The sequence below is a fragment of the Oncorhynchus nerka genome, linkage group LG10 (assembly GCF_034236695.1).
Source record: "Oncorhynchus nerka isolate Pitt River linkage group LG10, Oner_Uvic_2.0, whole genome shotgun sequence".
NCBI lineage: Eukaryota > Metazoa > Chordata > Actinopteri > Salmoniformes > Salmonidae > Oncorhynchus > Oncorhynchus nerka.
In genome coordinates, this window is record NC_088405.1 from 96629519 (window position 1) to 96642852 (window position 13334).

Below are 13334 nucleotides of genomic sequence, written 5' to 3' on the forward strand. Positions count from 1 at the left end.
CCAAACTTTACAGTTGGCACTATGCATTGGGGCAGGTAGCGTTCTCCTGGCATCCGCCAAACCCAGATTCGTCCGTTGGACTGGCAGATGGTGAAGCGTTATTCATCACTCCAGAGAACTTGTTTCCACTGCTCCAGTGTCCAATTGCAGCGAGCTTTACACCACTCCAGCCGACGCTTGGCATTGCTCATGGTGATCATAGGCTTGTATACAGCTGGCCGGCCATGGAAACCCATTTCATGAAGCTTCCATTTAACAGTTATTGTGCTCACGCTGTGTCCAGTTCGGAACTCGAGTGTCCACATACTTTTGGTCACGTAGTGTAATTTTGGTAATTGATTTAAATTTACTTAGGGAAAGATTTACCTAGCCTGTGAACCTATGTTAATCTACTATACCCCATAGTAGAAAAGTATATGTTCAGAAGCAAGGTAAAACATGCCTCATGAAGTGTAGTAAAACGTTCAGGTTTCAATGTTTTATATGTTTTCCAAATGCGTACTGCCTCCAACTCATTGCAAAGTGGTGTGTGACGTGCTGATGAAGCCTACCTTCCGTGGACTATGTATTTGAATGGTGAATGGGAAGCGCTTCAATTACCAGTTGTGATATGAACAAATATGAAGAAGAAAAAAATTATCATGGCCAAAACCAATTTTTTTAAACACGTGATTGCATTTAGAATTGTTTCGCAAGTGATTGGGCTTATTAGACCGCTGTCCGAAAATATTTTTCTGCTCGAAGGCTGAAATTCCGCTCTGTGTCTGTATGACGTGTGTGTGATAAATAAGATACATAACACGTGCCAATTTAATTCCACGAAATTATGCAAATTAACGCATAAACCGATAAGCATGACAGGTCAAATATATTTCCATCAACTGGCCTTATTTCTCTCTCTTCTGGACAATTGGCCGGTGCCAATTTTATTTATCGGCTTTTCTAAAAAAAAAAAATAAGGCCAAAAGCCGTAATTACCGCTAACAAAACCCTGGTGTGTCTGTGTAAGCAACATAGAAACCATAGTTTATCACCAGCCAATTGTTGATGTGACCACTTTGATTGGTTGAGTTTAGATATTCATGTTTGCTCAGGGTTTGCTCAGTCCAACACGTGTAACTGTTATCTGTTTACCCAAATTGCCAAATGACCTTCTCTATGTAGACATGGAATAAAAGTGTTGTGTCTGTTCTTTTCACTCTATATCTATGGTGAGTTTAAGCCCAGCACTGATTGCTAATGATTTAGAGAGAGAGGGAGGGAGGAACTAATGGGGTTGGGAAAGAGGGATAGGGTAGGGAGGGTGAGAGGGAAATATATTTGGTATCTAAAAGAGAGAGAGAGAGTTAGGCGACGTGCTCTCCCCCTCACCTTTTTTCTCTCAGTCTATTCTTTCTGTCACTCGTAGAGGTTGAGCAACACTAACTGGCTGCTATATTAGCAGGGGACAAAGGGAGAAACAGTGGAGCCAACACTGCTGCAAAGACCTGGTATACTAGATCACTGGACTGTAAAGATCTGCTATACTAGATCACTGGACTGCTGTAAAGACCTGCTATACTAGATCAATGGACTGCTGTAAAGATCTGCTATACTAGATCAATGTAAATACCTGCTATACAACCCTGGCTGTACTTTAGCTCGCTGGGTGATCCATATCTATTACCCAGGGCCACATTCAGTAGCCACCAAATGAGAGAAAATGTTGTGAATGGGAAGAGGTTCTAGCTGACCTGAAAAAATTTACCTTGTAGAGTTCTAGACCTGGACATTCTGGAGTTCTAGACCTGGACATTCTGGAGTTCTAGACCTGGACATTGTAGAGTTCTAGACCTGGACATTGTAGAGTTCTTGACCTGGACATTGTAGAGTTCTAGACCTGGACATTGTAGAGTTCTAGACCTGGACATTCTGGAGTTCTAGACCTGGACATTCTGGAGTTCTAGACCTGGACATTCTGGAGTTCTAGACCTGGACATTCTGGAGTTCTAAACATGGTAACAATGGCCACTGACCAGGATGTCGTCTCCTCCTGTGAGTGGGAGTGTGACAGGGTGTTGTACCTCCTGCCCTCCCTGCTGCTGTTCCTGCTCTACCTGGCTCTCCGCTGGCCCCCGGTACAGCGAATGGCAAGGCTGGGGGTGAGGGCTGCCGCCTGGTGGCTGTGGGTGGCACTGTGCTGGGTCCTGGAGCTCCCCATCCACCACCCTCACACAGAGCCAGGCTGGGGCAAGGAGAGGGCAGGAACACAGGAACAGGAGCATGGATCATCCCCAGGCCTTGCCATAGGACCGTCAACAGAGAAAAGCTGGGGTAGGGAGAGTGGAATGGGCCTTGGCTTGGGATCACATCCAGCCCTCTCCCCAGCCCCAGGACCCACTCTAGCCTGTAAGCCCACAGCCCTGGCCCGGTTCCTGCTCCAGCACTGCTGTTCCCTGGCCAGACCCAGACTGGCCCCATGGCCCAGGGGGGACCCCCACCTCCAGACCCTCTCAAGTTTTCTATTGGGGGGCCTGACTGCAGGAGACCAGGGACAAGAGGTCAACTTTACCCGAGACCACCTTCTACTGAAGGACGGGGGGGTAGTGGCTCTGGACTGGGCTGTAGGTGTAGGTGGGGGAGAGGAGGTGGGACGGGAGAGAGGGAAGGAGCACCATCCTGGAGGGAAGGCATTGGGCTGCCACACCTCCACACCTCCAATCCTCCTCCTCATCCCTCACTACTGGGGAGGAGTGACGCCCCACCTGAGAGGTCTGTGTAGAATGGCTCTTCGTCAGGGTTTCTATCCCCTCGTGTTTCACCGTAGGGGCACGGGGGGGTGTCCTCTCACCACGCCACGGCTGACTGAGTATGGAGACTCTGTTGACCTGATGCAGGTACACAATAATATTACTACAATAATTGTATGGTCTATAATTGACCTAATAATGATATTGTGTTTAATGTTGAACATACAAATGCTGAATGGGACAACGTGGTCTCAGTACTCTGACATCTCAGACTTTACAGTTAAAGTCGGAAGGTTTACGTACACCTTAGCCAAATACATTTAAACTCAGTTTTTCCACAATTCCTGACATTTAATCCAAGTTAACATGTCTTAGGTCAGTTAGGATCGCCACTTTTATTTTAAGAATGTGAAATATCAGTATTATAGTAGAGAGTGATTTATTTCAGCTTTTATTTATTTCATCACATTCCCAGTGGGACAGAAGTTTACATACACTCAATTAGTATTTGGTAGCATTGCCTTTAAATTGTTTGACTTGGGTGCGTTTTGGGTAGCCTTCCTCAAGCTTCCCACAATAAATTGGGTGAATTGCAGCCCTTTCCTCCAGACAGAGCTGGTGTAACTGAGTCAGGTTTGTAGGCCTTCTTGCTCGCACATGCTTTTTCAGTTCTGCCCCCAAAAATTATATGGGATCGAGAACAGGGCTTTGTGATGGCCACTCCAATACCTTGACACAACTTTGGAAGTATGCTTGGGGTCATTGTCCATTTGGAAGATCCATTTGCAACCAAGTATCAACTTCCTGAATGATGTCTTGAGATGTTGCTTCTATATATCCACATAATTTTCCTCCCTCATGATACCATCTATTTGTGAAGTGCACAGGACCCTCCTGCAGCAAAGCACCCCCACAACATGATGCTGCCACACCCGTGCTTCATGGTTGGGATGGTGTTCTTCGGCTTGCAAGCATCCCCCTTTTTTCTCCAAACATAATGATGGTCATTATGGCCAAACAGTTCTATTTTTGTTTCATCAGACCAGAGGACATTTCTCCAAAAAGTACGATCTTTGTCCCCATGTGCAGTTCCAAACGGTAATCTGGCTTTTTTTATGGCGGTTTTGGAGCAGTAGCTTCTTCCTTGCTGAGCGGCCTTTCAGGTTATGTCGATATAGGACTTGTTTTACTGTGGATATAGATACTTTTGTACCTGTTTCCTCCAGCATCTTCAAAAGGTCCTTTGCTGTTGTTTTGGGATTGAATTGCACTTTTCACACCAAAGTACGTTCATCTCTAGGAGACAGAACGCGTCTCCTTCCTGAGCGGTATGACGGCTGCGTGGTCCCATGGTGTTTATACTTGCGTACTATTGTTTGTACAGATGAACGTGGTACCTTCAGGCGTTTGGAAATTGCTCCCAAGGATGAACCAGATTTACGGAGGTCTACAACTTTTTTCTGAGGTCTTGGTTGATTTCTTTTGATTTTCCCATGATGTCAAGCAAAGAGGCACTGAGTTTGAAGGTAGGCCTTGAAATACATCAACAGGTACACCTCCAATTGACTCAAATTATGTCAATTATCCTATCAGAAGCTTCTAAGCTGTTTAAAGGTACAGTCAACTTGGTGTATGTAAACTTCTGATCCACTGGAATTGTGATACAGTGAATTATAAGTTAAATAATCTGTCTGTAAACAATTGTTAGAAAAATGACTTGTGTCATGCACAAAGTAGATGTCCTAACCGACTTGCCAAAACTATAGTTTGTTAACAATAAATTTGTGGAGTGGTTGAAAACCAACCTAAGGGTATGTAAACTTCCAACTTAAACTGTAAATGCACACCTAGGTCCCATCCTAGTGAGACCATTGAGCTAGTCCTAGAACCCTCCTAGTGGGACCATTGAGCTAGTCCTAGAACCCTCCTAGTGAGACCATTGAGCTAGTCCTAGAACCCTCCTAGTGAGACCATTGAGCTAGTCCTAGAACCCACCTAGTGAGACCCCTCCTAGTGAGTGTAGCAATATCAGTAGGCTAGCTAGCTGGTTTTATAACAATATCAGTAGGCTAGCTAGCTAGCTGGTTTCAGAACAATATCAGTAAGCTAGCTGGTTTCAGAACAATATCAGTTAGCTAGCTGGTTTTATAACAATATCAGTAGGCTAGCTAGCTGGTTTTATAACAATATCAGTAAGCTAGCTAGCTGGTTTTATAACAATATCAGCTAGCTAGCTGGTTTTATAACAATATCAGTAGGCTAGCTAGCTGGTTTTATAACAATATCAGTAGGCTAGCTAGCTAGCTGGTTTTATAACAATATCAGTAAGCTAGCTAGCTAGCCGGTTTCAGAACAATATCAGTAAGCTAGCTAGCTGGTTTTATAACAATATCAGCTAGCTAGCTGGTTTTATAACAATATCAGTAGGCTAGCTAGCTGGTTTTATAACAATATCAGTAGGCTAGCTAGCTAGCTGGTTTTATAACAATATCAGTAGGCTAGCTAGCTAGCTGGTTTTATGACAATATCAGTAAGCTAGCTAGCTAGCCGGTTTCAGAACAATATCAGTAAGCTAGCTAGCTGGTTTTATAACAATATCAGTAGGCTAGCTAGCTAGCTGGTTTTATTACAATATCAGCTAGCTAGCTGGTTTTATAACAATATCAGTAGGCTAGCTAGCTGGTTTTATAACAATATCAGTAGGCTAGCTAGCTAGCTGGTTTCAGAACAATATCAGTAGGCTAGCTAGCTGGTTTTATTACAATATCAGTAGGCTACCTAGCTAGCTGGTTTTATAACAATATCAGTAGGCTACCTAGCTAGCTGGTTTTATAACAATATCAGTAGGCTAGCTAGCTGGTTTTATAACAATATCAGTAGGCTAGCTAGCTGGTTTTATAACAATATCAGTAGGCTAGCTAGCTAGCTGGTTTCAGAACAATATCAGTAGGCTAGCTAGCTGGTTTTATTACAATATCAGTAGGCTAGCTAGCTGGTTTTATTACAATATCAGTAGGCTAGCTAGCTGGTTTTATTACAATATCAGTAGGCTAGCTAGCTGGTTTTATAACAATATCAGTAGGCTAGCTAGCTGGTTTTATAACAATATCAGTAGGCTAGCTAGCTGGTTTTATAACAATATCAGTAGGCTAGCTAGCTGGTTTTATAACAATATCAGTAGGCTAGCTAGCTAGCTGGTTTTATAACAATATCAGTAGGCTAGCTAGCTAGCTGGTTTCAGAACAATATCAGTAGGCTAGCTAGCTGGTTTCAGAACAATATCAGTAAGCTAGCTAGCTGGTTTTATAACAATATTAAGCAACCTTTAACCTTGTGTCCTCCAGACAGTAGCATATGTGCGTAGTCGGCACCCGTCCTCTGTGCTGGTAGCGGTGAGCGAGGGTTCTGGTTCGGGCCTGCTGCTGTCCTACTTGGGAGAGTGTGGCTCCTCCTCTTACCTGACCGCTGCAGCCTGCATCTCACCTGTCCTGCAGGGCCAACTGTGGTTTGACACGCCCCTGCCGCCACTCTACCGCTGGGCAGTGCTGATCCAACGCAAACTGCAGCTCAGCAGGTAGAAGAGAGATGATGATGATGATGATGATGATTATCGTTATGATGTTTAGTTTATGTTAACCCACAGACCAGTATTACACAGTGTACCTTTTTGATGTCATTTCCTCCTACATTATCACCTTCAGGATAAACGTTGACGGCTGAATCGTAAATTACCTGGAAAAGTCCATTATAGTGTGCCACTCTAACAATGCCTGGCATTGAATCCCGGCCATGGTGATGATGGGGTTGGTAAACTGAGCTAAAGCATCAGAGATAATGTTCTGACTTCTTGGTCTTCCCCAGGTATGCCAGTGCCCTTCGTGGGGTGTTAGATGTAGAGCGGGCTCTCCACTGTTCCTCCCTCAGAGACTTTGAAGAGACCCTGTTCTGCTCTGCACTGCGACCCAATATCCCCCACCACCCAACCAGTCACACACCGACCCCAGGGGCCAGAACGGCCAGCGGGACACCAACCACCAAACCAGGGGCTACTGTACCCCCACTGAACACCCCCTATCCGACGGGACCCCACAACACCAAACCGGCGGCCATGCCCGGTGCCAAAACAGTCTCCCCCACCCTTGCCTCCACTCCCAGGGTTCCAACCACCAGAGCAGGGGACACAGCACCCCACCAACACACCCCACACCACTCAACAGGACCCCTCCTCCCTGGGACCTCCACACACATCCCTGGGGCCCCAGCCTCCACCTCTGGAGCCAGATCAGGTGCCAGAGGGGCCACTGCTCCCCCACCCTCCCTTAGGGTATCAGGGGTAGGTGGGGTGGCATCCTGGGTGCTGGGGGAGCGGGGTCATCCTGCCAGGGACTGGGAGAGTTACTGGGAGAGGAACGAACCTCTGAGGGACGCAGATGAGGTGGCGGTTCCCGTGCTCTGCCTCTGTAGCCGTGACGACCCCCTCCTGCCGCCCCCCTCCACCCTGCCCCTCGCCCTTTTCCAAAACAACCCTTATTTCTTGCTGGCGCTGACGGAGACGGGCGGACACTGTGGGTTTGGACTGGAGGAGGGAAGACAGGGGGAGGGAGGACAGGGGGAGGGAGAGGTGGGAGGAAACTGGAGTAGCGTGTCTGTGTTGGAGTACTTCAGGGTGGTGGCTGAATTTCTGAAGGGGGAGGAGAGGAAGGGGATGAGGTGGGGGGGTGTAGGGGGAGTACGGGCATGGGCAGGGGTGGGCAGAGGGGCAGTACCATGCTACCCCCCCCGGAGGAAGAGGAGGGAGTCCATGATGAAGAGAGAGAGACCCAGCACACAGTCACACACACAGGAACACCTCTATGATGGAGGAGAGGAGGGACAGTTTACCTGGCAGAGGTCCTACACACGTTGAGAAAGGAGGAGAGGATGGAGAGAAGGTGGAAGAGTGAAGTAGGAGACACCTCAGAGAGCACTGATGAAAGAGAGAAAAGGAGGAAGATGAGGGGAGTACAGGGAAAGAAAAATAATAATTTTAAGACTGGATTCAATCCGATCAGACGTAGATCCGCGTTGTAGCAAGCTTGACATTTAAAGGTAATTTCCGATTGAGCTGACGTATGCAGTGTTTACCATGAATTGGGTCTCCGCGAAGGCGGTAAAGTTGCATAGCTGACAAAAGCGCGATCAAATTTAATCCTCTCGCCCTCCTTAGATATGGCTGAGGTTTGGACCTCAGAGGGGGTTGGTGTCACCTTAATTGGGGAGGACATGGCTGGAGCGGGAAATGGTATCAAATACCTCAAACGTGTGGTTTCCATGGTTTCCAGGTGTTTGATGCCATTCCATTCGCTCCGTTCCGGTCGTTATTATGAGCCCGTCCTCCCCTCAGCAGCCTCCCTTGGTTTGGACACGTGCTTTTCTACAATGGACAAATTCGATTGGTCAACTGAAGTTGAAAGAGCACAGCTGTGCTGCTACTTGGAGAACAGTCGTGTTTATTGAATGGGTAATTGAGTGGTCTCCTCCTGAATCAGTTTTACTCAGAACAGGAGATGTGGTATGCATCCCCATTGGCACTCTATTCCCTATATAGTGCACTACTTTGGACCAAGGTGACTATATTCCTTTTTATAGAGATCATGGTGCCATTTGGGATGCAGATGTGATCTTCAGGCACAGCAGGAGGGAGGTGGGGGTACATGTCACTTTCAGGACCCGGCCTACCAAAAAACAATTAATGCATTGATCCATCTGTGATTCTAGCAGGCACTCTGTGAGCTTAGCTTTCATAAGGAAACAGATGGGACCGGGAATGATTCTAGCATAGATATAGACATAGAATGGGTGGTAGAACTTATCTTGCTCTTAAATCTAGAAACAGACACAGCACTTCATTGTTTATGACAACGCCTCTGATAGAAGCATAGTCCAGCGTCTTTAAATGGGAATTTCAGTTCTATGGTTTTGTATTTCTGTAAATATATTAAAGCTACAGTACAGTAGTATTACTTGAGCCATGTTTGCTCGTTATTTGTGTTTATGCTATATTGCATCAAATCAAACTTTGTCACATGCGACGAATACAACATGTGTAGACTTTACCGTGAAATGCTGAATACAACAAGTGTAGACTTTACCGTGAAATGCTGAATACAACAAGTGTAGACTTTACCGTGAAATGCTGAATACAACAAGTGTAGACTTTACCGTGAAATGCTGAATACAACAAGTGTAGACTTTACCGTGAAATGCTGAATACAACAAGTGTAGACTTTACCGTGAAATGCTGAATACAACAAGTGTAGACTTTACCGTGAAATGCTGAATACAACAAGTGTAGACCTTACCGTGAAATGCTGAATACAACAAGTGTACACTTTACCGTGAAATGCTGAATACAACAAGTGTACACTTTACCGTGAAATGCTGAATACAACAAGTGTAGACTTTACCGTGAAATGCTGAATACAACAAGTGTACACTTTACCGTGAAATGCTGAATACAACAAGTGTAGACTTTACCGTGAAATGCTGAATACAACAAGTGTAGACTTTACCGTGAAATGCTTTACTGACAAGCCCTTAACCAACAGTGCAGTTCAAGAAGAAGAAAATATTTACCAAGTAGACTAAAATAAAATGTAACACAATAAGAATACCGAGGCTATATACAGGGGGTACTGGTACCAAGTCAGTGTGGAGGCTATATACAGGGTATTACGGTACAGAGTCAATGTGGAGGCTATATACAGGGTATTACGGTACAGAGTCAATGTGGAGGCTATATACAGGGGGTACTGGTACCAAGTCAGTGTGATGGGGTACAGTTTAGTTGATGTAATCTGTACATGTAGGTGGGGACGACGTGACTATGTATAGGTAACAAACAAACAGCGAGTAGCAGCAGTGTAGCAAAGGGAGGGGAGGAGGAGGGGGCGGGGTCAATGTAAATTGTCCAGTGGCCAATTTATGAATTGAATTATTCATCAGATGTTATCTGGTAGTTCTCTGTATAAAGTACGTCTAGGCTGAATCACAGGTGACTACACTAAACGGCAGGTAGAATTATATAATTTTTTTTTAAACACAAAAGGCTGCCAGTCTATCTAGGCTGCTAAACAAACAGCCTGATCAGCGTAAACAGGACCAGAGTCCTGCTGTCTGGCTGATGTGTTTACAAGAGAAGAAGAACAGCACCAAATACGTCAGCCATTACAAGTGTTTTCAAGGATAATCATGGTAAACACCGTCAAACCAAATGTTTACTTGCTGGTTCCTTCTCTACAATGCAACAACAATAATACATAAGAATACAAACATAATGTACATTTCCCAGTCGAGTAGAATAAACATTTTAGCATAAGTATTATACAGCAAGAACAATATTTACACATGTATCAGAGACAAGTGGTTTGGGGGGCGCCAAGTGTGTAAATTGTGCAGTATTAGCAATATTAAATAAGAGTCTGATAACAGTAATTGTGTAGCCTGTGTGTGTGTTTGGTTTTACTATCCTTGTGGGGACCAGAAGTCCTCACAAGGACAGTAAAACAAGGAACATTTGGACAAGTGGGGACCTCCTCCCTATAGGTTGACTCATTGTTAATGGTTATCAGGCCTACAACTGACTGGTGTCTTTAGCAAATTTGATGATAAAGAGTTGGTGTCGTGCAATGCTACACAGTCGTGGGTGAACAGGGAGTACAGCAGAGGGCTGAGGACACACCCCTCGGGGGCCCCTAAGGGAGTACAGCAGAGGGCTGAGGACACACCCCTCGGGGGCCCTAAGGGAGTACAGCAGAGGGGTGAGGACACACCCCTGGGGGGCCCCTAAGGGAGTACAGCAGAGGGGTGAAGACACACCCCTGGGAGGCCCCTAAGGGAGTACAGCAGAGGGGTGAGGACACACCCCTGGGGGGCCCCTAAGTGAGTACAGCAGAGGGGTGAAGACACACCCCTGGGGGACTCCTGTGTTAAGAGTCAGTGTAGAGGAGGTGTTTTGTTGCCAATCCTCACAGGTGTGCCCTGTCAGGAAGTACAGGATCCAGTTCCAGAGGGTAGTGTCCAGACCCAGGGCTCTGAACTTCTGAACTTGGAAGGGAAACAATAGTGTTGAATGCTGAACTGTAGTCAATGAACAGCATTCTCACATAGGTGTTCCTCTTGTCCAGATGTGTTGCGGCCGTGTGAATAGCGATGGACATGGCATCTTCCATGGATCGGATGGAACGGTAGGCTAGCGAGTGGGTCCGGTGTGCCTGGCATGCTGGCCTTGATGTGGGCCATGATCAGCCTCTCGAAGCAGGGACAAGTGCGACAGGGCGATAATCATTTTGGCATGTTACCTTGATTTTTGGGGGGGCGGGGGGACACTGGGACGATGATGATCTCCTTGAAGCACCCCCCAGCTGGTCAGCGCACATTCTGAGGACGCGGCCAGGGATGCCATCTGGGCCAGCGTTTTTGTTTGTTGAGTAAACACTCTTCTGAGAGTTTTCCTCCAGTTAGTGTCGGAGAGCGACAGCACCTGGTTTTCCTCCAGTTAGTGTCGGAGAGCGACAGCACCTGGTTTTCCTCCAGTTAGTCTCGGAGAGCGACAGCACATGGTTTTCCTCCAGTTAGTCTCGGAGAGCGACAGCACCTGGTTTTCCTCCAGTTAGTCTCGGAGAGCGACGGCACCTGGTTTTCCTCCAGTTAGTCTCGGAGAGCGACGGCACCTGGTTTTCCTCCAGTTAGTCTCGGAGAGCGACGGCACCTGGTTAGTCTCCTGGTTTTCCAGTTAGTGTCGGAGAGCGACGGCACCTGGTTTTCCTCCAGTTAGTCTCGGAGAGCGACGGCACCTGGTTTTCCTCCAGTTAGTCTCGGAGAGCGACGGCACCTGGTTTTTCTCCAGTTAGTCTCGGAGAGCGACGGCACCTGGTTTTCCTCCAGTTAGTCTCGGAGAGCGACGGCACCTGGTTTTCCTCCAGTTAGTCTCGGAGAGCGACGGCACCTGGTTTTCTTCCAGTTAGTGTCGGAGAGCGACGGCACCTGGTTTTCTCCAGTTAGTCTCGGAGAGCGACAGCACCTGGTTTTCCTCCAGTTAGTCTCGGAGAGCGACGGCACCTGGTTTTCCTCCAGTTAGTCTCGGAGAGCGACAGCACCTGGTTTTCCTCCAGTTAGTGTCGGAGAGCGACAGCACCTGGTTTTCCTCCAGTTAGTCTCGGAGAGCGACAGCACCTGGTTTTCCTCCAGTTAGTCTCGGAGAGCGACAGCACCTGGTTTTCCTCCAGTTAGTGTCGGAGAGCGACAGCACCTGGTTTTCCTCCAGTTAGTCTGTCTGGTTTTCCTCCAGTTAGAGCGACAGCACCTGGTTTTCCTCCAGTTAGTCTCGGAGAGCGACAGCACCTGGTTTTCCTCCAGTTAGTCTCGGAGAGCGACAGCACCTGGTTTTCCTCCAGTTAGCGTCGGAGAGCGACAGCACCTGGTTTTCCTCCAGTAAGTCTCGGAGAGCGACAGCACCTGGTTTTCCTCCAGTTAGTCTCGGAGAGCGACAGCACCTGGTTTTCCTCCAGTTAGTCTCGGAGAGCGACAGCACCTGGTTTTCCTCCAGTTAGTCTCGGAGAGCGACAGCACCTGGTTTTCCTCCAGTTAGTCTCGGAGAGCGACAGCACCTGGTTTTCCTCCAGTTAGTTTCGGAGAGCGACAGCACCTGGTTTTCCTCCAGTTAGTCTCGGAGAGCGACAGCACCTGGTCGTCCGGAGCGGCGACCGTCTTTCTGGATGGCTCGGTATCGTCTGCCTCGAAGCGAGCATAGTATGCATAGCTCGTCTGTGAGGAAGGCAACACGCGGCTGGATTTGTTGTCTGTAGTCCTTGCGTAGGACAGGTCTTGAGTTATCAAAGATCTATTCAAGTTTGAGTTTGTATAGTTATTTTTTTCTTATGGATTTGCGTAGCTCATAACCTGCCTTTTTTTGATAATTTGAGAAGAAATGATGGATCGATATTGAATTTTAAAAAGTCTGTTATATTAACTGATGTGCCCTTTTAATATAGATATATATAATATAGACCACATGGACAATTCAATACATGTGAATAAAGACTTACTAAAGTGCCCAAATTCAGCGGGTCCATCAACCCTGTGTCACTTCTAGGAAGATTTTTTTTTTATCCCACTTAGCCACAACATTTCTCCATGTTTTCACCATCATTTTGTAAAGTCCTAGTTATATTGTTGTTTTGACAATAATCTGAAGATGATTATTTATTTTATGTGATTAGTGATTCGTTTACGTCTGTCCCTTAAGGTCAACCGCGATACGTGAAACCAAACTCTTGTTTTAAATATGATGAAACTATTCCTTTTTCATTTTTTTTTTCTTCCAAAAGAAACATTAAACATCTAATAGTACAATCAGTGAGAGTAGGGGTGTTAACCCCGGTGTCCTGGATCTCTGAGGTCATTAAACATCTAATAGTACAATCAGTGAGAGTAGGGGTGTTAACCCCGGTGTCCTGGCTCTCTGAGGTCATTAAACATCTAATAGTACAATCAGTGAGAGTAGGGGTGTTAACCCCGGTGTCCTGGCTCTCTGAGGTCATTAAACATCTAATAGTACAATCAGTG

General features: G+C 46.5%; 1 protein-coding gene across 1 annotated transcript; it reads left to right on the forward strand.

Moving 5' to 3' along the window:
* The first annotated feature begins 1309 nt into the window (after positions 1 to 1309).
* Positions 1310 to 10557, forward strand: LOC115126374 (protein ABHD15-like). The gene is made up of 4 exons (XM_065023416.1): positions 1310 to 2876; positions 6074 to 6303; positions 6591 to 7439; positions 10365 to 10557. Exons 1-4 carry the CDS (start codon positions 1995 to 1997, stop codon positions 10555 to 10557), a joined length of 2154 nt encoding a protein of 717 aa, XP_064879488.1. The 5' UTR covers positions 1310 to 1994.
* Positions 10558 to 13334: the final 2777 nt, after the last annotated feature.

Bases quoted from the DNA above. Each gene is read 5' to 3' on its own strand.
- LOC115126374 (XM_065023416.1), top strand. From the start codon at position 1,995: ATGGTAACAATGGCCACTGACCAGGATGTCGTCTCCTCCTGTGAGTGG. The intron at 6,304-6,590 runs GTAGAAGAGAGA...GGTCTTCCCCAG, and splicing joins CGCAAACTGCAGCTCAGCAG to GTATGCCAGTGCCCTTCGTG. The intron at 7,440-10,364 runs GTGGGGGGGTGT...TGGTGTCTTTAG, and splicing joins GAGGAGAGGAAGGGGATGAG to CAAATTTGATGATAAAGAGT.